This window comes from Orcinus orca, chromosome 4 (assembly GCF_937001465.1).
Source record: "Orcinus orca chromosome 4, mOrcOrc1.1, whole genome shotgun sequence".
NCBI lineage: Eukaryota > Metazoa > Chordata > Mammalia > Artiodactyla > Delphinidae > Orcinus > Orcinus orca.
The window spans coordinates 113,868,013-113,893,686 of record NC_064562.1 but is presented as its reverse complement, the minus strand read 5'-3'; the positions used below and the strand labels follow the sequence as shown (position 1 = coordinate 113,893,686).

General features: G+C 48.1%; 1 protein-coding gene across 1 annotated transcript; it reads right to left on the bottom strand.

The window, feature by feature from the left end:
• Nucleotides 1-6,546: 6,546 nt before the first annotated feature.
• On the bottom strand, nucleotides 6,547-9,574 carry NKX3-2 (NK3 homeobox 2). The gene is made up of 2 exons (XM_004282537.3): nucleotides 9,046-9,574; nucleotides 6,547-7,103 (listed from the first exon to the last, which is right to left on the bottom strand). The coding sequence occupies exons 1-2, from the start codon at nucleotides 9,503-9,505 to the stop codon at nucleotides 6,580-6,582; spliced, it is 984 nt and encodes a 327-aa protein (XP_004282585.1). The 5' UTR covers nucleotides 9,506-9,574; the 3' UTR covers nucleotides 6,547-6,579.
• Between the last annotated feature and the right edge of the window lie 16,100 nt (nucleotides 9,575-25,674).

Here is a 25,674-nt window from a genome sequence, read left to right as displayed (position 1 = left end):
TGGGTGGGGAGAAGTCCTCGCATCGAAAAAGCTGGACTTTTCAAAACAGCTGACCACCCAGGCCGGGGAAGCAGATAAAGGAGGCCCAAAGATAAGGAACTTGGGGAGGCCTGTAGACAGCATCTTGGGGAACCCAAATTCTTTGTAAAAATAAAACAACTCCACCCACCCCCCGCCAAAAAAAAAAAAAAAACTGCTTATAAAGGGGATGGCATTATTTAAAGTAAAATATAGCAAGGCTTTGTCCTTACTTCCACTTCAAGCCAGGGGTGAGTGTACACCCCAAACACTACCCAGAAAACCGAAGGAGCATCTCACAGCTCTCTTTTCTTTCCTTCTTCTTCTTCTTTATTTAATTTTTAAAAGAGATTCTGAGAAAAGAAATTAATTTCCTAAGATTGAAGTGAGTGGCAGAGCTGCTTCTCACCTGTGGACTCCAGGTCCGAAGCAGAATCACTTTGTAGATCTATGGGGCCATTGAGCCCGATTTGACCACTTCTCACCCTCGAATATGCAGGCTGGAGAGAGAAGCTCTCACCTTGTGCATCCCAGATTTCCAGGGCCGGGATTTCCCTAAGTGCCGGGGCGCACGTCCAAGTCATAGGGAGCGCTGCTCAGCCAGTAGGCCTGAATGTGGCGATGGGAGGGGGCCGAGCCGGAAAGGACTCACCAAGACGCCCCGAGGCCTTGAGCAACCCCTACGCTGATCCTCACGCCAAAAACTAAAGTTGCAATTGCAAAAACAGCAGGGAGGGATGCAAGCGCTCTCTGGAGACCGTGAGGCCTGTGCAGAGACCACGGGCTCTTGGCTTCGCCGGCGCACTAACCGCCCGGCTGCGGGCCGCACCCGGGATTGTGGGCGGGGGCGCGGAGGGAGAAAATCCGGCCGCTTGTAGGTGGAAGAGTGTGAGAGAGCGCGGGCCTTGCGCGGGTGAGTGTGTCACGCACACTCACGCAAGTGTGGGGGGACCTTGGAGCCCAGCACCGAGCTTACCTCGCTGGAGGCTCCGGGGTGACGCCCCCGCGGCTACCGAATATCCCCTTTGAACTTGACATTCCAATAGGAATAGAGAGGGGCTGTTCGCCCAGGCCGCGGGTTCCAGGTCAGCTCCGGGTGGGTCAGAAGCCACGCTCCTGCCTTTCCCTGCCCGATTCAAAGCCAAAAACTTCAACAGTAACGACAGCGCTTCGGGATGGGTGCGGGGCTGCAGGGCCGTTTGCCACATTTCTCACATTCGTGAATTGCCCTAAATTTGGACTTTCGACCCTTCCTTCATACACCCAACAGGTTTGAAATAAGTTCATTGTTCAACTTAACCTGGATCCCGCACTGGACCACCCCGCTTGTAATCTTTTTTTTTAATAAATGCTTTAATGATTTTTAACGACCCAGTTTATGTTGAATAATTTCTATGTATGACTACAGGGGGACAATTTATTACATGATGTAACCATTTACAATATAATACACTTTTTGCAACCCTGTTTTGGCGTGTCTTCATTTCAAAAACATATTTATCAGGAAACTCGAAAACTGGAGGAGGCCCAGGTTATCTATCCCTCTGAGGGCCCCTTCGTGGAGCACACCACAGAGCACTTAGAAACCTCTGAAGGATGCAGGAGTTCAAGGAAGATTGCTTAAGATCAGCCAACTCAGCATTGCCCAGAAGTTCATAATAATAATAATCATGGCAACAATAATAATAAGTCCACACCAGCTGCACAGTGCTTAATGGTTTTCAAAGCACACCCACCCTCTTGTGATCCAACCACCCTGAAACCAAACGTGGGGAATGCTAGCTCTGAAGCTAAAGGACAATTCACCCTGCTGCCTCAAATCCTAAAATATGCTTCTAATCTTTGAATGACTCTGACTTGGCCTCTTAATGGCCTGTGACTTTGGGCAAGTCACATTGCGTCTTTGAGCCTCAGTTTCCCCACCTGCAAAATGGAGGTCATGTCCACCCAGCTAAAAGGCGGCCTCAAGGAACTACGGAGGGACAGGATGCAGGAAGCACTTTTTCACTTGTAATGTCCCAGACAAAGGAATAGAGTTATAGTTATTGTTATCATTGGTGGTGGTGGTGGTATGTATTGCTTGGCTGCTCCTTCCGGCCTCTGCTCCTGTTTCCCTGGCCACTGGCGGTGCGGCCTTCACACTTTCACTGGTGGCCTGACTTCTGCAGTAGCACGGCTACACCTGCGATGCATCAATCCGCCCCGTCTGCCCTCAGCTCTTTCAAGCATATGCTGGGTCCAGCAGGTCCCATGGAGCTCGATGTGATTCCCAACGAAGACTGTTAGCAGGGGGAGGTTGGTGGCCTGCAAGACTGAAGCCCTGCAGCTCCTCGGCATAGGCCTGAGCCCCAGCACGGGTCTGCCTCGCTCCCCTCCACTCCTTCGGGCCCAGAAGCTGCTCCACCAGTGTTGTGGTTCCCGGGAATGTGTGATTCTCCCCACTGCTCAGCTTTCCTCGAGGCAGGAGCCCTTCTATAAGGCGAGGTGAATTCCGTGGACTTGAGAGAGGTTGGTTTCTACCTTTCTCCTGGTGATGAAACGCGGGTGGAGTATCGGCCTGGCTGGACCGAGCTCCGGTAGCCAGTTGGGGTCCCCACCCCGCGGACGTCTGCAGGCCTTGGATGAGGTCCTGCCTCTGTGGGATGCTCGGTGTGGCTCTGACACACTCTGCCAGTTTCCCGGTCCCCTAGATGCCGCTCTTCCTCGGGCCCAGCCTCTCGGGGTTCGGGGTACCGCTACCACTAAGCTGCCTCTCAGAGGCGCGGGGACATGTGTATTGAGCTCTCCTCCGACTTTCTCAAATGAAGTCAGATTCGCCGTCACCCTCTTTCCCTTGCTAGAGTGGAGGAGCGGGATTCGCTGTGGCCCGGAAGCCCTTTATTTTCTTAAATGGAATCTATCCCCAAACTCTCCCTGCTTGACCCAGCTCTTTAGAGATACTCTCCGGGGGTCCATGAACCCCTCAAATCAAGTCACTTTGAGTGAGATGCGCCTTGGGATCGCCATGGTGAACAGGTCGGGAGTTTGAGTCACACACACACACACACACACACACACACACACACACACACACATACACACACACCAGTGACATTTGGTAGCCTATCATCCCAAATTTGCTGCCCAGAGCAAGATTTTTAGTCTAAGCCTGATTTCTTGGAACTGATTTCTGCACGGGTCACAGCGTGTTCTGCCCCCTTTCCCAGCCATTGCTCCCAATCTAAGTGTGTGGGTCGAACTCAGTTATCTTTAAGGCCAGGTCTGAGATTCACTAAGGGCTGAAAGGGATTGAGAAGGATGAAACCAAAAGTCTACCTGACTCAGGTGACAACTGTTCCTGGCAACCAGGTCCTGAGAAGGCCCAGAGGGCTCAGCGGGTCGCAGGGAGTGGATGAAGGAAGATCTCCTTGGACAGGAAGCAGGGCGGGCAGAAAGCAGAACTTTCTCATCTTCAAAGAAAGGGCGCGGGTGGGAGTAGAGAAGGAAAAGGAAACGAAGAAAGTAATACCGAAACTTTCCAACAGGAGCCGCATTTGCGGCCTGGGGTCCAGGTAAAGACATACATCTTGGGTCACGAAATGCGGTGGGAAATCCTTGGAGGGTGGGCTGGACCCGGAGGCTGCCTCCAGCTCCTGGAATCAGATCTCAACGGCGTTCGCGCCAACGCCAGCCACGGAGCAGCTCAGAGTGAAACTGCAACAATCCGGGTCAAACTGAATTCGTTTGAGTCATTTTTCCCGAGCGACTCGAGCCAGCCCAGTAGAACTGACCCAAGCAGGGAGCCGGAGAGGGAACGAGGAAGGGAAGGGGCGACGCCTGGCCTACGGAAGAAACTCCCCAGTCCTCTGGATTCCAAATCCGCAAAGATGGAGAGCAAACTACAGTCTTAGGACGCAGCCACAAACAATTGACGTTTTCAGAAGGGGAAGAAAACCCTGCCCCCCTCAAAAAAAAAAAAAAAAAAAAAAACCCAGCAGTAATGGCGATCTCTGGAGAGAAGAGGAGGGATTCTAGCATTACTGGAAAACTTCTAACTTTCTTTAAGGAAAATGCATTCATGAGTAATGATGAAATTAAAGTGGAATTTTAAAAACATGTCAGAAAGAAACAAAATGATTGCAGGAATCCTTTGGAAGGTAGTTGGACTTGGGGGCTAGGGTGTGCATCTCCTGAGGGCGTTTGCTTTTCCCTTGCCGTCTCACTGTTTCCAGAAGCGGGAATCGTTTCGTAAAGCCTTTGTCGCGACTCTCGGCCCCCTCCGGGCTGAGGGGTAGCAGAAGCCCGGCCAAGGCCTTTGGGGTGCCAAGGCCGGAGTGTCCAAGGCTGGGAAAGATCGCAGGCGGAGGAGGAGGGCGAGGCGGCCTATCTGCTGCGGTGAAATTGAAAGTAGCCCGGGTCTGGGTTTCAGTGTTTTCCCGACTGAGGCCACGGACCGGGGGCCTTGGCGCCTGCCGTGTGGCATTAACTCTTGCTTGCTCTCCCCGGACCCGACGTGAGGGGCGTGTAGCGGTGAGCGCTTTGCTCCGGTGAATCCTTGGCATCTGGGGAATCATTCTGGGGAACGCCGGCGAGGCGCGTTCATCTTTAAAATGGAGTAATAAATAACCATCTCCCTGCCCATCCTCTGCTCCCACGGTGGGCTTCTGTGCTGATCAAGTGACAACGTGTCACTGAGGGAGTGAGTGGAAGTGCTTTGGAACAAGGTGCAGCGTCATTTGCACCCGGCAGGGGTCAAAGCACAGGTGACCCTCCCCGGGAGACACCTTATTAGCTCCTCAGTCTCCCCTAACCGCTTCAGAATTCCAGTGAGTTTTTGCCTATTCTGGAAATGAAATAATGGCAGGAACACTTAGAGAAAACTCTCAGAAAATCGAAAGCAAAGAGGATGCCGGCAGGTGGAGGAGTGAAAAGGTTAGGGTGGGGGATGGAAGTTGGGAGCGGGTTCAGCTATGGCTGCTTCCTAGACTCTGATACTAGTGCCCACGAGTAAAAACGTGAATCCTAGGTATTTGCTCCGGATTCAGTGGGATTCCTCTGTGACTCCTGCAAAGTCCCAGAAATGACGATTCCCTGAGCTGCGCGGATTTAAATGCTTCCTGAGGGTGAGCAGCGAGGAGACTTCCGGGGGGAGCGAGGTGTCCTGTCCTGGACTGAAAACAAGTTGGGAAAATGAGCCCACGTTACCGGTTCCCCCAAAGCCGGACAGAGAGAGGCTCAGAGAAAACACGGCGTCCAGGAGGGCATGTTAAACTAAAAGTTTATAAATTAAAGGAAAAAAAATACAACGAATAGAACTTCCAAATTTCACAAATCTTTTTAAAGTTAATACTCTAGTTGAGTGCACAGTGCCCTTAAGGAGGCGACAAGCGGCGAGGTTGACACGAGGTTGACAGGATCACCTGTCTTAGGTTGCAGGGACAGGGATGGGAGAATCCTGGGTCAGGACACAGGAGTCGCCGAGGCTAAACGGTAGAGACTGGGCCCAGCGGCCGAACTGCAGAGGACGCCGAGGAAAGGCCGGTCAAGGATATTCACATTGAATACAAAAATAACCATCATTTGAATACAAGCAACTGAAAAGTGCTATAAGTTTTAACCTCTGAAAGAAAGAAGGAAAGAAAGAAAGAAAGGGAGGAAGGGAGGAAGAAAGAAAGGAAGGAAGGAAGGAAGAAAGAAAGAAAGAAAGAAAGAAAGAAAGAAAGAAAGAAAGAAAGAAAGAAAGAAAGAAAGAAAGAAAGAAAGAAAGAAAGAAAGAAAGAAAAAGAAAAAGAAAGGAAGAAAGAAAGGTTCTGCGAAGGACTCCTGGGTTTCCTCTCTCCTGGTTCGGGGGCTCCCAGGAGCTCCCCCAGTTGGTCGCAGCCTGGACCTCCGAGAGGGAAGATGCGGGGACCTTGCCCTGCCCTGTGCTCAGAGGCTCCCTTCCATACATTCAGCAACCAATCAGGCGCCCCCACCTGAGCTCTGACACCGGGGAGGGGTGGGGAGGAGGGCCCGCAAACCAAACATTTCATGGTTCAATGAACCCCTAGCCTGGGGCTCCTTGGGGCTGCCAGGGCTCTAAACCCCTTTGTAACAATTGCAATTTCCAAAAATAATAGATATGTAGATACACATAGATTGGTAGCATGGATACCATGAACTAGTGTGGCCTAGCGCACGAAGCTCCCGGCAGGCCTGAAATTCTGGGATTCAGGCTTGTGTGGTCTCCAGGAGTTCTCTCCTCTCTGGGAAACGCCATCCCCAGGCAGACACAATCCAAACCCAACATTATGGTGGTAATAAATAATGTCCAAGGGCTTCCAAGCAAGTGGGGCGGGGGGTAGGAACAGGGTCCCTAGGCCATAGGATGCCTCTGTTCAAACTAGAAAAAGGCGCCCCCCTCTGGGTAGACCCAGTCCCGCTGCCAGGGCGCACGTCCTGGAGAGCAGAGCCAGGGCTGGATTTCATCCTCCACCTGCCCCCTCCGCGGGGCTCCCCAGTACAGGGCACAACTTGTACAGCCATCAGCGCCCGTCTGCAGCTGGGGCGCGGGGATCATTCGCTGCCTCATCCCAGGCCGGCTCACTGGGTGCCCGCGGCGGCCGCACACGTGGAGAGTGCCCAGCCGGGGAGGCAGTAATAAGGGTAATAGTAGGAGGGCTGCAGTGGCAGCAGCGAGGGAGGCCGCAGCACCTCTCCGGGCAGGTACTGTCTCTGGTCGTCGCGCACCAGCACCTTCACTGCCACCTTCTTGGCGGCGGGCGCCGAGGCCAGTAGGTCGGCGGCCATCTGTCGGCGCTTGGTCTTGTAGCGACGGTTCTGGAACCAGATCTTCACCTGCGTCTCGGTAAGCTTCAGCGACGCGGCCAGGTCTGCGCGCTCGGGCCCGGACAGGTAGCGCTGGTGGTTGAAGCGGCGCTCCAGCTCGAAGACCTGTGCGTGGGAGAAGGCGGCGCGCGAGCGCTTCTTGCGCGGCTTGGGCGCCACGGGCTCCTCCTCCTCCTCTGCGCCGCCCGCGGGCCCGCCGCCGCTGCCGCTGCACAACGTGGGCACGCGTGCGCCTCCTGTGCCAACGCCGTCGTCCTCGACCCTCGGGCTGCGGTCGCCTGTGGACACAGTGAGAACAGAAACGAGACACTGTCAGTGCCGCAGAGGAGTGAGGTCCGGCCTCAACCGCTGTGGTTGGGGTGGGGGGCGGAAATACCCTTGCATGCCGCCGGAGTGGTGGGGTGGGCCTGGAAGCCGCGGGTACGGGAGGCAAGTCTTAGAACCCTGTCCCACTCGCTTCCTGCAGCTATGCTTGTTGTGAGCCGGCAACGAACTCAGCCGCTGTATCAACGCTGTGCAGCCAAGATCCAGCTCCTTGCCTTCTCTGGGCTCCAGGCTCCTCGCGGCAATGTGGGCATTGGGCCTGAGCATCCTCGCACACCTTCTCCGCCCTCAGCCCTGGGGTTCTAGATGGCATTTCGGATACCCTCCCTGGGTTCACCCGCCTCCCCACACTCACACTCACACACGCATCGTCACAGCACACACTTGTTGGCTGCGCGTAAAGAGAAAGTGGGGAGATGGATCCTGGAGACAGAAGTATTCGGAGTCTTACGCCCCCATCCACCCGGAATTGTGGGAGGGCTATGGCAATAGGCTGAGTCAAGGCCACGGGTAGGCTTCTCCCTCTCTCTTACAAAGGCAATGAAAGGAGGGCTGGGGTTGAGGGTAGAGGGGTGTCCCTGCTTCGAATCCTTGGACCCTAATCTGACGACAGCTCCTCTGCCTCTTCCCCGCTCTCCCCGCAGAACCCTAGCAGGGAGGTCCAGCACTCTGGCCTGCAGCAGATAATATTTGCTTGGGGCCAGCGTGAGGCCTACAGCACCGTCCAGCCGACGGGGCAGGCACGGGGGTCTTTCTGACCAAATGACATGCCAGCTCGTGGTTGAGGAGGTTCCTCCCCCTGCTGAGTCTGGGATGACCTAAATCAAGCCCCTGTGCCTTCAGCTGGCTGCAGGGTTTGCCTCCAGCTCTTGGGTCCTCAGCCTGGCACTGGTCTCCTGGGCCTGGGGTCTGGGAAAGCTAAAGAAACCCTCCTCCCGAAGCTCGGGCTCGGTTGGCCTTCGGCCCACTTGAAATTATCCCGCGTTACCTAGAGTCTGTCATACAGAGTGAAGTAAGTCAGAAAGAGAAAGACAAATACCGTATGCTAACACATATATATGGAATTTAAGGGAAAAAAATGTCATGAAGAACCTAGGGGTAAGACACAGACCTACTATAGAATGGACTTGAGGATATGGGGAGGGGGAAGGGTAAACTGTGACAAAGCGAGAGAGAGGCATGGACATACATACACTACCAAACGTAAAATAGATAGCTAGTGGGAAGCAGCCGCATAGCACAGGGAGATCAGCTCGGTGCTTTGTGACCACCTAGAGGGGTGGGATAGGGAGGGTGGGAAGGAGGGAGACGCAAGAGGGAAGAGATATGGGGACATATGTATATGTATAACTGATTCACTTTGTTATAAGGCAGAAACTAACACACCATTGTAAAGCAATTATACCCCAATAAAGATGTAAAAAGAAAAAAAAAGAAATTATCCCTCGTTACCTATCTTTGAGCTGCGGGGCGGGCTCTGAGACCTCGAGCTGGGAGCATCTCTGATCTCTGGGCCAGGGCCCGGATACTGGCTACCCAAGGTTTCTGGGACCCTCGCTCTTCCCTTTCCTCGATTTTGGGGATTTGGAGACAGACTCTGGACTCAAAGCCAGGGTGCAGTGGTTCTCTCCCAGTCTGGTCTAAAGCACACTGCCCCACGACGTCGTCTGACGCTATACCCCAGGACGCAGCGTTCTGAGGAGTTTCTCGGTCCTCTCTCGGGCTCAGTTGCCAGAGGCTTAGAGCAGCCCGCGCCGATGCGCAGAGCTTAGGGTCTTGGCTAACCAGGGGGCCCAGGGAACAAGGTGCTAACAGCAGGCCCACCCCACTCAGCGTGGTTGCTCTCCTTGCCCAGCCCCTCAGCCCGGCCCCCTTCCCCGCGAAGCCTTAGCCGACCTGAGACGCTGGCCGACATCTCACTGTCGCTCCGGCCCGCGGCTTCCTCCTCCAGGTCCTTGGCTGCGGGAAGCTCACAGACCGGCTGGCCGAGGCCCAGGGTCGCCCCTGTACGGCAGGCCCCGCTGGCCCCCGGCGGGTCCGCGCAGCGCCGCCCGCCCTCGTTCTCCTCGCTCAGCGCCGAGTCCGAATCCCAGCCTCCCGGGCTCTCCGTGGTCCGCCCCGCAGCCGTTCTGGTCCCAGGAGGCGACGCCAGTAGAGAGTCCTCGGCGCCCCCCAGCGCGCCCGCGTCTGTCTCCCCAAAGAGCCGCCAGCAACAGACAGCGGGCGCCGCTGCCACCGCTGTACCGCCGGGTACGGGGCGCCCCTCCGCCGCGGGCAGCCCGCCGCGCTCCTCTTTCTTGTTGAGGATCGCCTGGATGGAGAAGGGCGTCAAGGTGTTGGCGCCGCGCACAGCCATCTGCGCCGCGGGCCGGAGCGGCCGGCCGGGCGGGCGGCTGGGGCGCGGGGCAGCTCCGAGCTGAATGGAGCGCGCGGGCCGCCGCAGCGCGAGTGAGCCCCGCGAGCGAGGCCCCTGCAGCCCACTCCTGGGCTGCCCAGCAGCCTCCGCCCCCCTCTGGCCCCGGATCAGCGCCGACCCTCACTCCCACTTCCGAGGCCCACCCCGCCCAGAGACCCCCTCCCCCCCAATCCAGCGCCAGAAGTTCTCCTTTCTCAGCTCAGCTGGATTATCTCATCGCCTCGCGCCTTTAGGGGCGGGCCGGGGTCTGGCCCTCGGAGGACTTGGGGGGAGGATCAGTGAGGCCCCTCTGCGGCTGCAGTCCCCTCCTGAGCGCCTCCGGGGTGCACGGCCCGAGTCACTTTTTCTTTGCGCCTCTGTCTCTTCCCCGCCTGCAGGATTTCGCTTCTGGATCGTCGTCTCCTTTCCCTGCTGGGCCGGCTCTTCCGGAGCCCACCCCCAGCGGCGGCGGCGACGACGGCCGCTGGATTCCGAGAGGCTCGGGGCACCCTTTTACCCCTTGTCTTGGTTTTATCTGTTTCTTCTCTCTTTCCTTCCTCAGAGTTCCACCGTAGCCCACCCCCCCACACACCCCCGCCCGGGTGTCATTCCTCACTGCTGAGGGACAGCCTCAGGCCACGCCCCTTCACTGGGCTGTCCCGGGAGCTCCCGGCCGCCCATTGGTTGGCTCTTGCTGGACGACGTCGACTTGAACAGACAAAACGGGGCACGCTGCGCGGAGAAAGTCAGGGTCTGACTTAACCCCTTTCCTCCCAAGCCTGGTCCTCGAAGCATCCTCCAGCAACAGAGAGGCTCACCCACCTAGACACGCTAAAAAACCACGATTCTTACCTCTACAGATGTAGCCACCTATTCTAGCACTTTTATGGAACACGATATTTAGTTGACTCAGATCTGGGAGGGAAACCCAAAGTTAACGCAGTTCCGTAAAACGCGCGTAGTTTCTGTTCTCTAGGGAGGTTTATCGATTCGAAGAATGAAATGCTTCTTCTTCTCCCCTTCTACTTTCGCGGATTCCTCACTGGAATATTAATTATTTTCTCTGAAATAATAAGTGAATTAAAATCACTGTAGAAATAGTTTTCTTTCCTCACCGGATTTTATTTGTTTCAATTTCTATAGAAGAATTAAAAAGAAAAAGATGGTAGAGATAGAGCTAAAGTCAGGAGAGAAATTAGAGGGCATCTTTGGGAGAGTTTCTGGAAATTGCGCGGTCATTTCCCTGGGCTGTCAAAATTGAATGCACTTGGAGTTTGCTAAATTTTACACGAGGAAGAAAATTGAAACTTTGTTCTTTAAATATTCTGTTACTTGTGAGTTGAAAAAATATGTTTTTGTTTAAAAGAATATCTGGAAACTACCATAGTAAAGATTCTGAACTGATGACATTAATTCGCTTTAAAAAAAATGAGTAGTGCATTATTTTATGTAATAGAAGAAGCCAGGCTAAGAAACACAAATATTGTGGATATCTCAAAACATTTGTTGCCTATTTATATTATTTATTTTTAAATGAAGAAGTTGTTTAAGGAACATACTTCACTGTCTTCCGTAAATTTTACCAGAGATTTAAATTAAAACCAAATACACAATTTGAACCATTAAATACGTTTAAAGAACTGTGATTTTAATTTAGTAAATTGCTGAGATTGGTGTTTTTGGTGCCACTAAAACAAATAATATTCGCCCTTGTAGCTTTCTTTTTGGTAGTTGTTTTTCTACACCTCAGGATGAAATACATTAGTAGTTTTCAGGGTCAGTGGCGGGGGGGGGGGGCTTCACAGCATCTATACTTTCCAGCATTTCAGCCACGTGATGCTCTTTTGCATCCCAAATACACTACAGTGCACATCCTGTAGTGTATTTGGGGGGGGGGGGAGCCTCATCCTTGAAGAGTTCATTGCCCATTTATAGCTCTTTACTGCTACTTCAGTTTTGAGGGAAAGGTGTTTAAATTTGGTGTCAGTAGGTGGCAAGTGTAAGGAACGGGATGCTCTTCAGGCCCAGAGGGGGAACAGAACAGATGCTTAAGAGGTTTCAAAAGAAATGTCCTTTCTTTCCTCCCGCGGACCTTCATTTATTAAGTTACACCCCTCTCCCACCACCCTAGACAATTTGTAATTACTCTCTGGGGGCGAGTTGAGGAGGAGATTGACTGACACAGGTCACCCAGAAGAAGAGAAACGGGCAGGTGTGAACTGCCTGTCGCAAACAGCCATCCCTTTGTGGGGTTAGGACTTGATGTGGACAAATATAGAATGACTCCGGACACACAGGCAGGCAGAGATGTTTGCGGGTTGAGTGACTGAGTAGTAGAGTGAATTTGGGGGCTATACAAAGACTTACTTGAATATATAACCACCACTTAGTTGCCCCTCCCCGCCAATTTTTTTAAAGAACCCCAAATCAAAGTAGAATATACCCCTTGCCACAGGCTTGGATAGAGGTTTTCAACGCTTAGAAAGATGCAATTCGGTGATTTTGAATTGTCCGTTTTTTGGTGTGTGCCCGGGGTATAAGAAAGTGGCCGCATTCCGAGTCTTCAGGAGGCTCACAGAGAGGGAGGCTCGTGTCATCTCGGGCAACTGCGGCGGTTAGTCAATCATTAGGTCTGGGGAATGGCTGCAGGCAGGGCCGGGAGTTGGGTGTTGGCGGAGAGTAAACACACGGGTCTGGAACTACCACTAGAAGCTGTTGGTGGGGTTGGGTGGGAATGAAAAGGCTTTGGGGGCCGGTGAGAGGAGGTGGACGGATGCACAGAGGCTTCCCCGGGTACGTGCAGAGTCAAGACCGGCGACTGGGGGTGTGGGGCGAGGGCTCAGCAGGTCAGCGCATGTCGCAGGGCTGAATATCGCGGCGATAGGGGCGCGCCGGGGCCCCGCTTCCAGTTCATAAAGGGCGATTTGCTCCGCGCTTGACCGAGAGCTCCGGGGACCCACGGCTGCCTGACGGCGCCTGAGGTTCGGTGGGCGCCGCGCTCCGGCCTGGGCCGGCCCCGGGAATCTGCGGAGCTCCAGACGCCCCTCGGCCGGCCAGTCTTCGAGGGGGCGCCAGGCTTGCTCTGCGCCGGTGCCTTCCTCCCCGGCCCCTCGCTCAGCTCTGTCCTAATCTTCCCCTTCTCCTTTCCGACTTCCACCCTCGACCTCCCCTTCCTGCTCGTCAGTTTGGTTCCTGCGCGCCCCCTACATGCCGTACCCTCCAGCCCCGGGAGCAGCCTCGAGCCGAAGCGCTGCCGGATGGTAGGGCTTCCGCGGGCCGCGGCGCAGCGCAGGATGAGGGTGGAAGAGCCGAGGGCCCCGGGAGGAGGCAAACCCCATTACTCGGGCGCACGCCGCAAGCTGCTACGCACGCTCCCGCGCTCCCGGGACCCGAGTCCGCAGGGATTTTCCTGTGGGGCCACCGCGCGCAGCGTCCCTGCCGCCCTCCACCTGCGCCCGGGGCAGGATGGAGGGAGATCCGGAGAGGAGACCGTCTCCTGTGCCCAGAGCGGCCCGAGGGCGAGCGCCAGAGGCTGTTTTGCAGTGGGAGGCAAAGCGCGTCTCTCAGACGCCAACGGCGGTGACCGAAGTCACCTGCCGTCTCTTGGCCACGGTTTCCAGTCCCTTAAAACGAGGGTTTTTACCCGGTGCTCTCCGATGCCGTTGCTAAGTTGCCCGAGTTGACGGGCAGGGAGAGGATGCCGGTGCTGGCTCGCCTGGTAGGAGCCAGATCCAGGCAGGCCGCGCTCGGCACTTACCCTCTGTCCCTATCCACAGGCTCCCGAGGGCACTCCAAGCATCCGAAGAATCCCAAGCATCAAGCAACACGCCACTTTCCCGCCAGCAGACACTGGCTCCTGGGTTCCTAGGTCATCCATTTTCAGACCCCACCAGGATTTTTCTCGTACGTGGTCCAGGTATATCAGACCATTACTATAGGCCGAGGTAGTTTTATATTTAAACAAATGTTGCTCACCAACAATGTGCCGGGACCGTAGCTTGTTTTCTTTAGTCTACATAACCCTGAGGGTGGAGTGAATAGAAAACATTATTATCCCTATTTTACAGATGAGGAAACTGAGACTCATGGAGTTTAAATGATTTCACCATCAGTAAGCAGCTAAATCAGGATTCAAATCTGACTTTGTGTAATGCCAACCCAGCTGGGTTTTCTACTCTAACCGCTTTTTCTCATAAACCTTCATGTTTATTCTCATTAAATGTTTCCCATCGTCTTCCTTACTTATTTCTATGCTACGCATTCATCAGAAAAGGAACTTCGAACTTAAGGAAATCAAAGAAAGAATTAGGCAGGAAAATCTAACGATTTTTTCAGTTTCGTACTTTTGAAAATAAAGAACGCTAAGGCCTGTGGATCTGAACCTAAACCTTGTTATGTAGAAGGAAAGAAATACGCCATTGTTATTCTAATTAATAAACTAAACCATGTGTAGAGGGAGACAGCAGGTGATGGAAGTTCCGTTGAGTTCAGAAATATGGGGACCTGGGTTTTGCTCGAGGCTCCTGAGATGCTGCGATACGTCCTCACGGAAGACATTGCTCCTTTGGAGTTAGTTTTCTTACCTGTAAAAAGCCAGATTTGGAAATCACCTCTCAGGCTTAAAAAGAAAAGTACCCTTTTCGCCTGGGTACAGTGGAGGACGAGCGCCACCTAGCGGGCACCTCTGAGGGATGTGAGGATATACCAAGGTAGAGAAGTAGTGTGTTAAGTAGAGTCAAAAAGAGAATGTTGGTTTCATAAAACGGAATGTTTTTGCTTCTAGTTTTATGTTTCCACAGTCTCATGTTGTCAGGGATATAATAACCTAGGTGTTCCATTGAAGAGGCTCAGCCAGACACAGTCCGGATCCCCACTGAAGACTCACCTCCCTCAAGGGGAGGGGGAAACGATGGGGGCGGTTGCAGTGGGAGCTCAGAGATCTCCTGGTCTAACATCTCCTTGATTCCTCTCTGCTAGCTCCGCTGACTGCCTCTCATGCAAACTGGACCCGGGCACCCGCTGGATGGCGATATAAGGTACATGCAGTCTGTGAGATTTACTGGAGCCATAGGCAAGTTTTTCATTTTTTTCAGAAGCTAACTTTTTCATGAGACTAATTGGGGTATTTCACCCTAAACATCAATAAGTTCTGACATTGCAAACAAGTCTGTCTTGTCTCTCAGATTTTGTTTCTTCATTTGGGTTGTCAGTTAAGACAGTGGGTGGATGATGATGCTATGTGAGGGGGCAGTTAAGGAGAAGAAGAAGATCTGAGTGGATAAAGGGGAAGATGCTATGTGCTGTTACTTGTACTGAGTTTGAGATGCTTGTAAAATAACAAGCAAGTCTTCTGAATTTACTGTATTTCTGTCTCTAAGTAACTATCCTGAGGGCCTTCGTGGTGTTATGCAGGTTCCCTTATAAATTTTCCAGCCAATTTCCTTTTCTGTAGTCTCTTCCTATCATTTATTTAAAAATGTTCAACAAATATTTGAGTGCTTACTGTGTCTCAGCTACTGTTCTAGGCTCTGGGGCTCATGGCCCTGTAAGACACTACTCTCAATAGGCTAACATTCAAGTGGAGAAATATCAAGAAGCAAATGCCTGCATAAAGCAATGGAGGAAACATCAGATGGTGTAAGTGCTCTGAAGAAAATTAGAATGATCTGACAGAGGGTGATTTGGGGCTATTTAAAAAAAGAAAAGAAAAATTTTTTAATTTATGTTTTTGTTTTGTTTTTTCCAACTCCACGCCTCTAAATTTATGTTTTTATTTCAGTATAGTTACATTACTTTCAGGTGTACAACATAGTGATTTGATATTTGTAGAGATTATACTCCATTTAAAGTTATTATAAAATATTGGTTCTGTTCCCTGTGCTGTATATTACATCCTTGTGTCTTATTTATTTTACACTTAATAGTTTGTACCTCTTAACCTCCTTCCCCTATCTTGCCCCTCCCCCATCCCCCCACCCACTCCTCTCTGCACTGGTAAGCACTACTTTGTTGTATGTATCTGTGAGTCTGTTTCTGTTCTGTTATATTCATTTGCCTGTTTTGTTTTCTAGATTCCACATATAAGTGAAAACATACAATATTTGTCTTTATCTGACTTACTTCACTAAGCAGGATACCCTCCAGATCCATCTATGTTGATGCAAATGGCAAAATTTCATTCTTTTTGTGGCTGAGTAATATTCCTCTGTGTGTGTGTGTGTGTGTGTGTGTGTGTGTGTGTGTGTGTACACCACATCTTCTTCATCCATTCTTCTGTTAATGGACACTTAGATTGCTTCCTTATCTTACCTATTATAAAAATGCTGCTATGAACATTGGGGTGCATGTATCTTTTCGCATTAGTGTTTTCATTTTCTTCACTTATATACCCATATGAACGATATGGTAGTTCTGTTTTTTTTAAAAAAACTTTTATATTTTATTTTTATTTATTTATTTATTGGCTGCACCGTGGGCCTTATGGGATCTCAGTTTCCCAACCAGGGATTGAACTTGGGCCACGGCAGTGAAAGCCCTGAATCCTAACCACTAAGCCACCAGGGAACTCTCTTTATTTTAATTATTTGAGGAACCTCCATACTGTTTTCCATAATGGTTGTACCAATTTACATTCTACCAACAGCATACAAGAGTTCCCTTTTCTCCACATCCTCGCCAACGTTTGTTCTTTTTGTTCTTTTTGATGATAGCCATTCTGACAGGTGTGAGGTGATATCTCATTATAGTTTTGATTTGCATTTCTCTGATGATTAGTGATGTTTAGCATCTTTCCATGTGCCTATTGGCCATCTGTATGTCTTTGGAAAATGTCTATTCAGGTCTTTTGTCCATTTTTTTTTTGTCCATTTTTTAATCAAGTTGTTTGTTTTTTTGATATTGAGTTTTATGGGCTATTTATATATTTTGAATATTAACCCCTTATCGGTCATATCATTTGCAAATATTTTATCCCATTTAGTAGAGTGCTGAAACTTAATTTTATTTTTATTTATTTTATTTTTTTTGCAGTACCCGGGCCTCTCACTGTTGTGGCCTTTCCCGTTGCGGAGCACAGCTCCGAATGCACAGGCTCAACGGCCATGGCCCACGGGCCCAGCCGCTCCGCGGCATGTGGGATCTTCCCGGACGGGGGCATGAACCCGTGTCCCCTGCATCGGCAGGTGGACTCTCAACCACTGCGCCACCAAGGAAGCCCTACTTTTATTTTTAATTAATTATTTTTATTGAGATATGTTTGACATATAACTTTGTATAAATTAAAAAAAAAATTAAATTTAACTATAGTTGATTTACAATATTGTGTTAGTTTCAGGTGTACAGCTTCAGATTCTTTTCATTATAGGTTATTACAAGATACTGAATATAGTTCCCTGTGCTATACAGTAAATAACATTGTATAAATTTAAGGTATACTGCATGTTGAATTGATACATTTATATGTTGTAAGAGGATTGCCCTTGTAGGGATAATTAGCATCTACACATATTTATTACTTCTTTTTAGTGGTTGGAATAACTAAGATCTAATCTAGAAAGTTTGGTGATTATAATGCAATATCGTCATCTATGTTCCCTATACTGTGCATTAGATCTCTTTTACTACTCATTGCATCCCCCTTAAGCATCTGTCCTATTGCCCTTCACATTCCCTGATAACTACATTTAATACCAGAGATTTATCTTTAGATAGGAGATACTAGAATATGGTTTTATGTCGGTGTAAATAACCCAATAGAGAAAGATTTTTTTTTTATTATTCCAGTAACCCAATTTAAAAAAAAAATATGTATTTAATTTTTGGCCACACCACGCAGCATGCAGGATCTTAGCTCCCTGACCAGGGATCGAACCCATGCCCCCTGACCCTTAGGAGCACGGAGTCTTAACCACTGGACCCCCAGGGAAGTCCCAAGAAGGATAACTGATAATGCAGAAGAGAAGAGAAAACTGCAAAGTCCTTGAGAAAGTGAGAGCAGTTGGTCTCTGGTAAAAGAGAATGATATAGATGCTTTTAGGCTGGTTACTGCGGTGACTGACAATGACGTAATAATAACCATGGTTGACATTTACTGAGCACATACTATGAGCCAGGTACTGTTCAAATGCTTAATGCTTATTACTTTATTTAGTTCTCTCAAAAAGTATGAGGCAAGCTGAGCACAGAGAGTGGGGCAGGGAGGATTAGGGGGATAGGGAGAAGGTGCAAAAAGCCGTTTGGGACAATGGGAAGGGACGAAATCAGGGTAGTTAGGTGGAACAGCTGAGCAGGAGTGAGGGTATATTTGAGATTCATGTCCATGACCTTAAAGTGTGACCCAAAAAAAAAAAAAGTGTGACCAGTTAGCACAGGTGTGTGCTTTTCTCCAGCAATATTCCCTTGCTCGGGGAAACAGAGAGACACACAGATACACACACACACACACACACTCACATAGCATAGGTTGGATAGATAGTTGGGCTACTCAAGGTGGGGCCATTGCTGGATCATTAACAAGAGCAGCCAGGAATTTAAGGCTGTTTGTGAGGGAGGGCTTAGAATCATGGAACCTAAGCTGGATCAGGGCAAAAATAGTGACTCAAGGAAAGTGATTGATCGATTTAGGATCAATGGATTCTTTTTTCTTTTTTTTTTTTTTTTTTGTGGTACGCGGGCCTCTCACTGTTGTGGCCTCTCCCGTTGCGGAGCATAGGCTCCGGACACGCAGGCTTAGCGGCCATGGCTCACGCGCCCAGCCGCTCTGCGGCATATGGGATCTTCCCGGACCGGGGCATGAACCCGTGTCGCCTGCATCGGCAGGCGGACTCTCAACCACTGCGCCACCAGGGAAGTCCGGATCAACGGATTCGAAGTCCTGAAAGAGTAAAACACTTGCTGGAGTCTGAGTGTGAGTATTAGGGTTGTGAGTTGGAAAGAGGAGTGGTCATAGATTTGGGTACTTAGTTGAGTTCCAGAGGTCCGCAGGTTATCAGTGACACAGAGGTCAAGGTTGATGCTGGTGGGTGGAGCATTGACTCCTGGGGGCACTGCCTGACTTCCCCTAGCTCCTGACACAGCCGAGTGACTCCTGATGTTCCTCTGAAACCCCTCAAAACCTTCACTCCTGTTCCTACCGCCTACAGGCCGTCTGTCCTGTTCCTCATTGTGGAGACCCCACTGACCCACCAGGTCTGGCAAAGAACACAGAAACAGAAAAATGCACTATTTTAAAAAGATACTGTTCTCCACCTGCCTGGCTCGGCTCACATATTATTTCAGTCCTAAGTCCTTCTGGGAGTCTCCCATCCCTACCTGTTGTGACCTTTTCCTTCTGGAAACAAGGAAACCCTCTACTTTAGAATGATTTGCCCATGCCCCCAACCTGAGCACTTGTCTTTCATTAAACTGACTCATCTGGGCAAGTTGCCACTCAGTGATGATAAACAAAGATGTGTGATTCAAAAGAGTGGCTTTTTTAGAGTAGCATTTCTTAAATTACAACCCTTTGCAACCTCTTTTCACATTTTTGCCCTCTGTGTGTATCCATCTATAATCTCTATTTACTTAATACCTTTATTTAAATGACTACTTTCCTTCCTTCCTTCTTTCCTTTCTTTCTTATTGAAGTATAGTTGATTTACAAAGTTGTGTTAATTTCTTCTGTACAGAAAAATGATTCAGTTATACATATGTATACATTCTCTTTATTATATTCTTTTCCATTATGGTTTATCACAGGATATTGAACATAGTTCCCTGTGCTATACAGTAGGACCTTGTTGTTTATCCATCCTATAAATAGTTTGCATCTGCTAATCCCAAACTCCCACTCCATCCCTCCCCCACCCCCCTCCCCCTTGGCAACCACTAGTCTGTTCTCTATGTCTGTGAGTCTGTCTCTGTTTTGTAGATAGGTTCATTTGTGTCTAAATGACTACTTTTTAAACTTGAAAAAATCTCATTTTTAAAAGAACGTTTGTATAAATAACATAAATAACGTGAATATGTTCGTATATAAATATACACATATATGAAGCATCATTAACCTATTACCAAATATAATATTTTAAAAATATATGTATATAATGCTGATAGAACTGTGTTGACACACTAGTTCGATATAATAGGATGCTGAAGGCTCTGGGCCTGAGGTTGGCTCTCTGTCATAAGGACAGATTGACAAGAGCTAGAGAGACATTACAGCACACCAGCACCAACCTGAGACTTTCTCTCTGACATAAATAGAAAAACTAAAATGGAATTGATCCAACAGAAATGTGTAGGAAAGTTCCCCGAAAGATGTATGCTAGAATGCTCAAAGCCTCTTTTCCCAGTTTCCAAAAACCCTGAAACTACTCAAATGTTCATCAAGAGGAGGATAAGTCAAATGTTGTACATTCACAGCATAGGATACTACTCAGCCATGAGGATGAGCCACTCCAAGGCTGAAGGCAGCTGTATGGACGAACCTCACGAACATTCACCTGGGTGTCCCCAGTGCCTAGAATGGGCCTGGCACGTGGTGGGCTCTTAGCAGATATTTATTAAATGAATGGTCTCTTTATTCTCACACAACCTGAGATCAGAGGGACAGGTATCAGGATTTCTATTTACAGATGAGGACTCTGAGACGTAGAGAGGCCAAGTGATTTATTCAAGATCACACAGAGCACAGCTGCTGCATCAGGATTCCCTGCTAAGGCAGCCTGCTTGGTAAAATGTGTTAGCTCTCTAAACTTCCTCACTTACACAGCTGTTCCCTTAGTCTTTTAGCACAAATAACATATTTCAACTTCTTTTGCTGTTGTTAAATCATCTTCTGAGGCCTAATTTGGAGATGTTTATTTCCATTATGGGATATTTTGGACTGGGTTTTGAAAGGGAAAGGGACAGAAGACTGTGCTTTCAGAGAAAGGGGTTTAGGATAGGGGGGAAGCTTACTGGAGAGATTTATGTCGAGGAATTACAGCAAACTCTGTCATTCTGTCTGATAAGTGTGGCTAGAAACAGGAAAGGGAGAACAGGATATGGTGGTAGCACACGGGCTTAATGGAACATCAAGTGAACAGATGGGACTGAGCTGTCCTGGCAACTGTCAAAGGAAGAAGCTTGAGGAGCGATCCCTGCACAAAAGCAGGTGAACCAGGGCTGGAGACACGTGCTTCCTGTACGTTCAAAAAGGGCTCTTAGTGCAGTATCAAAAGCCCTCTCTTTAGAATCAATCCATATTTAGCTCAGAAGGAAGTAGGGGTCTGGGGGGCCGAGGGTGGATTAATTTATTGAGACTTGAATTTCACTTAAAGGTTGTTTTTTTTTTTTAATTTTAAATGAGCTTATTTATAAAACAGAAACGGACTCACAGACTTAGAAAACAAACTTATGGTTACCAAAGAGGAAAGGTGGAGGCAGGGGAGGGATAAATTAGGAGTTTGGGATTAACATACACACACAATATATAATAGATCAACAAGGACCTACTGTATAGCACAGGGAACTTTACTCAGTATTCTGTAATAACCTATATGGGAAGAGAAGCTGAAAAAGAATAGAAATATGTATATGTATAACTAAATCACTTTGTTGTCTACTTGAAACTAACACAACGTTATAGATCCACTATACTCCAATATAAAATAAAAATGAAAAAAAAGTCTGAAGTGACCAATTATATGTCCTTTTAAACTCCAAGAATGCTTACTGGGGAAAGAATCTTTTTGAAGGATCAGAGGACCCCCAAGTGACAGGGATGAAATAAAAAACAATGTTTGAGGGTAAACAGAGACACATGAGCCCAAAATAGGAAAAGGCAAATTCTTGATGAATACTTCTTTAGGGATGAAAAAAATGTTATTTGACTCTTTCAAGTAAGACTTGTTGAAGAGTGACAAATTGTTTTCTGCAAATAAAAACAACTTTGAGCTTTGATGATATACTTATTTTGAAAGAATGACATTTGCAAAAAAAACATGGGACAGATTCTGCCAGTGATCAGAGGGGGCACATTTATTAAAAGCTAATGGAGAAGCTGATCCTTCCGGAGATAAAAACTGAGTGAATGAGAACACAGATGATTTCTGCAGAGAATGTGAAAAATGTATTTGGAGTTTCCACTTTAGAAAGCATGGCATATTAGGTATTTGTCAAGGCTCCACTGTAGCAAAACAACCAGATGCTAGACTAATTACAAACTTGAACTGCATCCTTAAAGTGCAGTGCTGAGCTTGCTACATTATAAGGGAAATCCACAAGCCAGTTGTTCTTATATTGAAGTTTAAGTATGTGTAGTAGGGTGGGATAGAGTTGAGTAGTCAGAGGTGTGGTTTGCCAATTATTAAGCTATCGTCTCTTAGCTTCACATCTACCTTCTATATTCCATGTTGTGTTGGCTGGGCTGGGACTCGGCAAACCCCGCTTCTTCTTAGCCAGATGGCTCTCCAGGTTCTTTCTGCCAATTTGGGGCACTAAGCACAGACTAGGAGGCTGAAGTTGGAGAAGGGACTTGCTTCTCCTTGTTTGGTCACTCTTGTTAGCCTCCCCCCAGCAACGGTTCTTCGCTCCAGCAGTGGCAGCTGATTGCAGACACAGTTGGCTCCAATTTCCCATTTTTCCCCCACTCTAGGACAAGCCACCCTGTCTCGCCAACCCGGCCACACGCCTCAGGGGTCTGCTCATCACCACTGCTTGGTTTCTTCTTCAGTTTCCTACCAAACTCCATCTTCTCTTTCTGTTCCCCAAGCCAAGCAGTGATGGTGGTTGCTTTCTGAAGTTACTCTGTATCATGTCAGGATTACTCTTTTGGTCTTTAGTCCTCTAATAGCTACTGAAACCAATTGCCAATATTAAATTATTTATTAAAATAACTGATATAGTTTCTAATAGCTGACTGGACCATGATTGAAACGGGTCTGAAATGATTTCCTATAACGTAGTAGGAAGAATATGGCTCTCAACAGGCCTTCAATCCAGCACTGAGAGCTGCTCCTGAGAAAGAAATAAGGTGACCTGGAGTTAAAAATTCTTGTAAATTTGCTAATGATTGGACCCTAGGCAAACAACGAATGGTGTTTGCTAGTGGGAGAGTTGATACTTAGGAAGTGCTTTCAACAGGACGTACCTGGTCTGTCCAGGATTGCTTACAGCAACAATACAACAAAGAAAAAAACCCTTTGGAATCTATTGATGTATGGGGCTTGGCTCCTGGGAAAACATCATGCAGGCTGTGTAACCTTCTGAGTAGAGATGTTCAATGACTGAAAAGACTTTTTCCTATGTAAGAAGAGTAGCTGCAGGTATTTTTTTAGAGACTTCTTGTATTAATCTGGGCACATGTGCATCCTGATGAGAAAGGACCAGGGAAGTAAATTGGCTACCCCGGATCTCCATGCTTCATGGCACCAAGCAACTACTTATATCCTTGAAATTATGAGTAAAGATTTGTGCTGGCTATGGTCTCTGATGAGTCTGATTTGACAGTTGGTCCTTTATGGTATTACAGAGGCCACTTCTCATAATGCTACTGGGGCTTCATCAAAATACCGCAGTAAACAAGCAAGAGGAAGATGGGGGATGCAGATCTTAGAGGCTCCCAAAGATGAGAGTGGTGAAGGGCATCCCCAGGATGGTGCGAGGAGACTCAGGATGAGATGGCGGCCAGCCCAGACTGGAGGCGTGTGACTCAAACGACTAATAGGCTGAAACCTGTTTTCAGCCAGATCCTTCGGCCATGGAGCATCTTTTAAAATCTAGTGGTAACTTCGAGTTTGGCCTGAATTCTTTTTTTTTTTTTTTGGCCTGAATTCTTTAGTAGACTTGGCTTGCCTGGGTCATGCACTGATACACCTCTTGCTTTCTTCTCTATGCTCTAAATGTGAGAGGCAACACATCAAAACTTAGAGATATCTGTTTGATCTTGAGTCTTAAGACACAACAAGATCTAATTCCAAAGTGAAATTTATATTCAATTACATTAAAATTAACGAAAAAGTACCATAAAGAAAGTGGAAAGATAAACCATCAATTGTGTGTGTGTGTGTGTGTGTGTGTGTTGTGTGTTTGTTTGGAGGAGTGGTATTTGCAACACATTTACATGAAGGTTTATTATCCAATATATAAAGATATATATATTTATATCTTTATATTAAATATATAAAGAATTCCTACTAGTCAATAAGAAAAACACAAAGAACCAAATGGTAAAATGACATGAACAGGCATATCACAAAAGAAGAAATAAGGATGGAAAATAAACACATGAAAACATATTCAACCTCCTTATAACCAATGCAAATAAAGACCACAATGAGATATTTTACATCCACTAGATAGGCAAAATCAAGAAGTCCTATATTACCAAATGTCCAGTGAGGTAAACACACTGCTGGTAGGAGTACAACATGGTAAAAGCATTTGGGAAGAAATTTGGTTATCTTATGAACCTGAAAATATGCTTACTCTAGGAATTAGCAGTTGTACACTGAAGCAGAAAGCTGAGTGTGTCTTGGCATGGGAAATGGGGATATATATTAATCCCTCAGCCTTTGAAGTGGTTGAGTGGTCCTCTGGTTCACAGGCTAATGGTCGCCTCAGGCAGCAACCAGCCTGCTCCTTCGGCTTCCCTTAATGTGTCTATAAATGTCATCTTCTATATGTATGATGATAAGTTTGGGAGGCTCTGCCCATAAAATATCCATAGAATATTCATAGAAGCATTGTTTCACCTGGAAACAACCTAAAGACCAGTAACAGGCAAATGAACAGCTTAGTATATTGTGATGTATTCTTTTAACGGAATACTATACAGCAGCAAAAGTGTACTAACTGGAGGTATGCATGTTACCATAGAAGGTGTGCACATTACCATAGACGAATTTCAAAGCACAGTGTAGAAGAAAAAAGCAAGTCTCAAATGATCCTTAAAATATGATTCTATTTATGTAAAGTTCAAAAGTATTCAAAACTTAAAATATCGTTTAGGGATGTATATACATATACAGTAAAATGATAAACTTGTATTTAGAATGGTGGTAAACCTGGGGGCACGCAGGAAGCTTCCAAGGTGTGAGTATCGTTCTATGTTTCAATGTGTTGGGGGGCCCATAGCTGGTGTATTAAATAAAGAATGTACAGATTATAACCTGCTGAACAAGGAGGCACAAACCACCCTCAAGGGGTTGGCAGGTAGCTCTTCCGGTATCCGATCTCCCACTCTGGGGAAGTGAAGACCCCGGGGTCACTTTGATCAAATGTGCAGTTTCAGTACATTCATACAAAGGAAGTAAAGTCCCAAGATTTGTTGCTTACAGATCACAGATATGGAGGCGGGGTTGAGGGAAGTGCAGTGAGCTGGGGGAAGGGCAGTCCTCTGTCCCAGATCACAAAAGAGCAGGAGATGGAGAGTGGGGTACCAAGCACCTGTTACTTATAAGGTGTTTGGGGCAGAGGTCACTTATTTTTTGAGTACTCAACTCTAAGTGGTTATTTTAAAAGGTTCCCCAGGAAAAGCAAAGCGGGAACTTAGGGCAGGAATCCTCAACTCAGGTTCTTATGTAAATGTCCAGAATCTGGGTGGGAGCAGGGTTGTCAAATAGATGTTAAATTGTTGAGTTTGTGTGTGTGTATGTGGTGTGTGTTACGGGGAGGTAGTAGGGGTTCTAAGGTTTTGACAACCTTGGAAAATTCTGGGTTAAACAAAGTTAGCCAGATTTCTTAGAAATCCATGTGTGCTCGTGTGACTAATGAATTTCCAAGAAGGTCTGCAGTGTGAGGAAGCAGCCTTTGGAGCTATGTATGTGTTTTGTGTGGTTAGAGCTATGTAGATATTATCTGTGTGCTTCTCCTGGAAGTTTCTGGAAGGTTGACTTGGCAGTGAGAATGGGGCCTGTCATTGCCAGCCTGCTCCTCAGCTTTCAAAATGCTCTATTCTTTAGGTCCTAACCTTGCTTCAAGCTCCATTTTATACTTAAACAAAGACTCTCTTGTCCACCAGGAGTTCATCCTTTGGCCGGCTTCTCTCAGGAAGGTAACTTTCTTCCCCGCTGCTGTGTCCTATGGTGCAGTCCCAGGGCAGCACAGCTGTCTGCTGCATGTGTTGTCACCCCTGGGACTGGGGCTCACACTTGTGTCCCTGGTGTTGG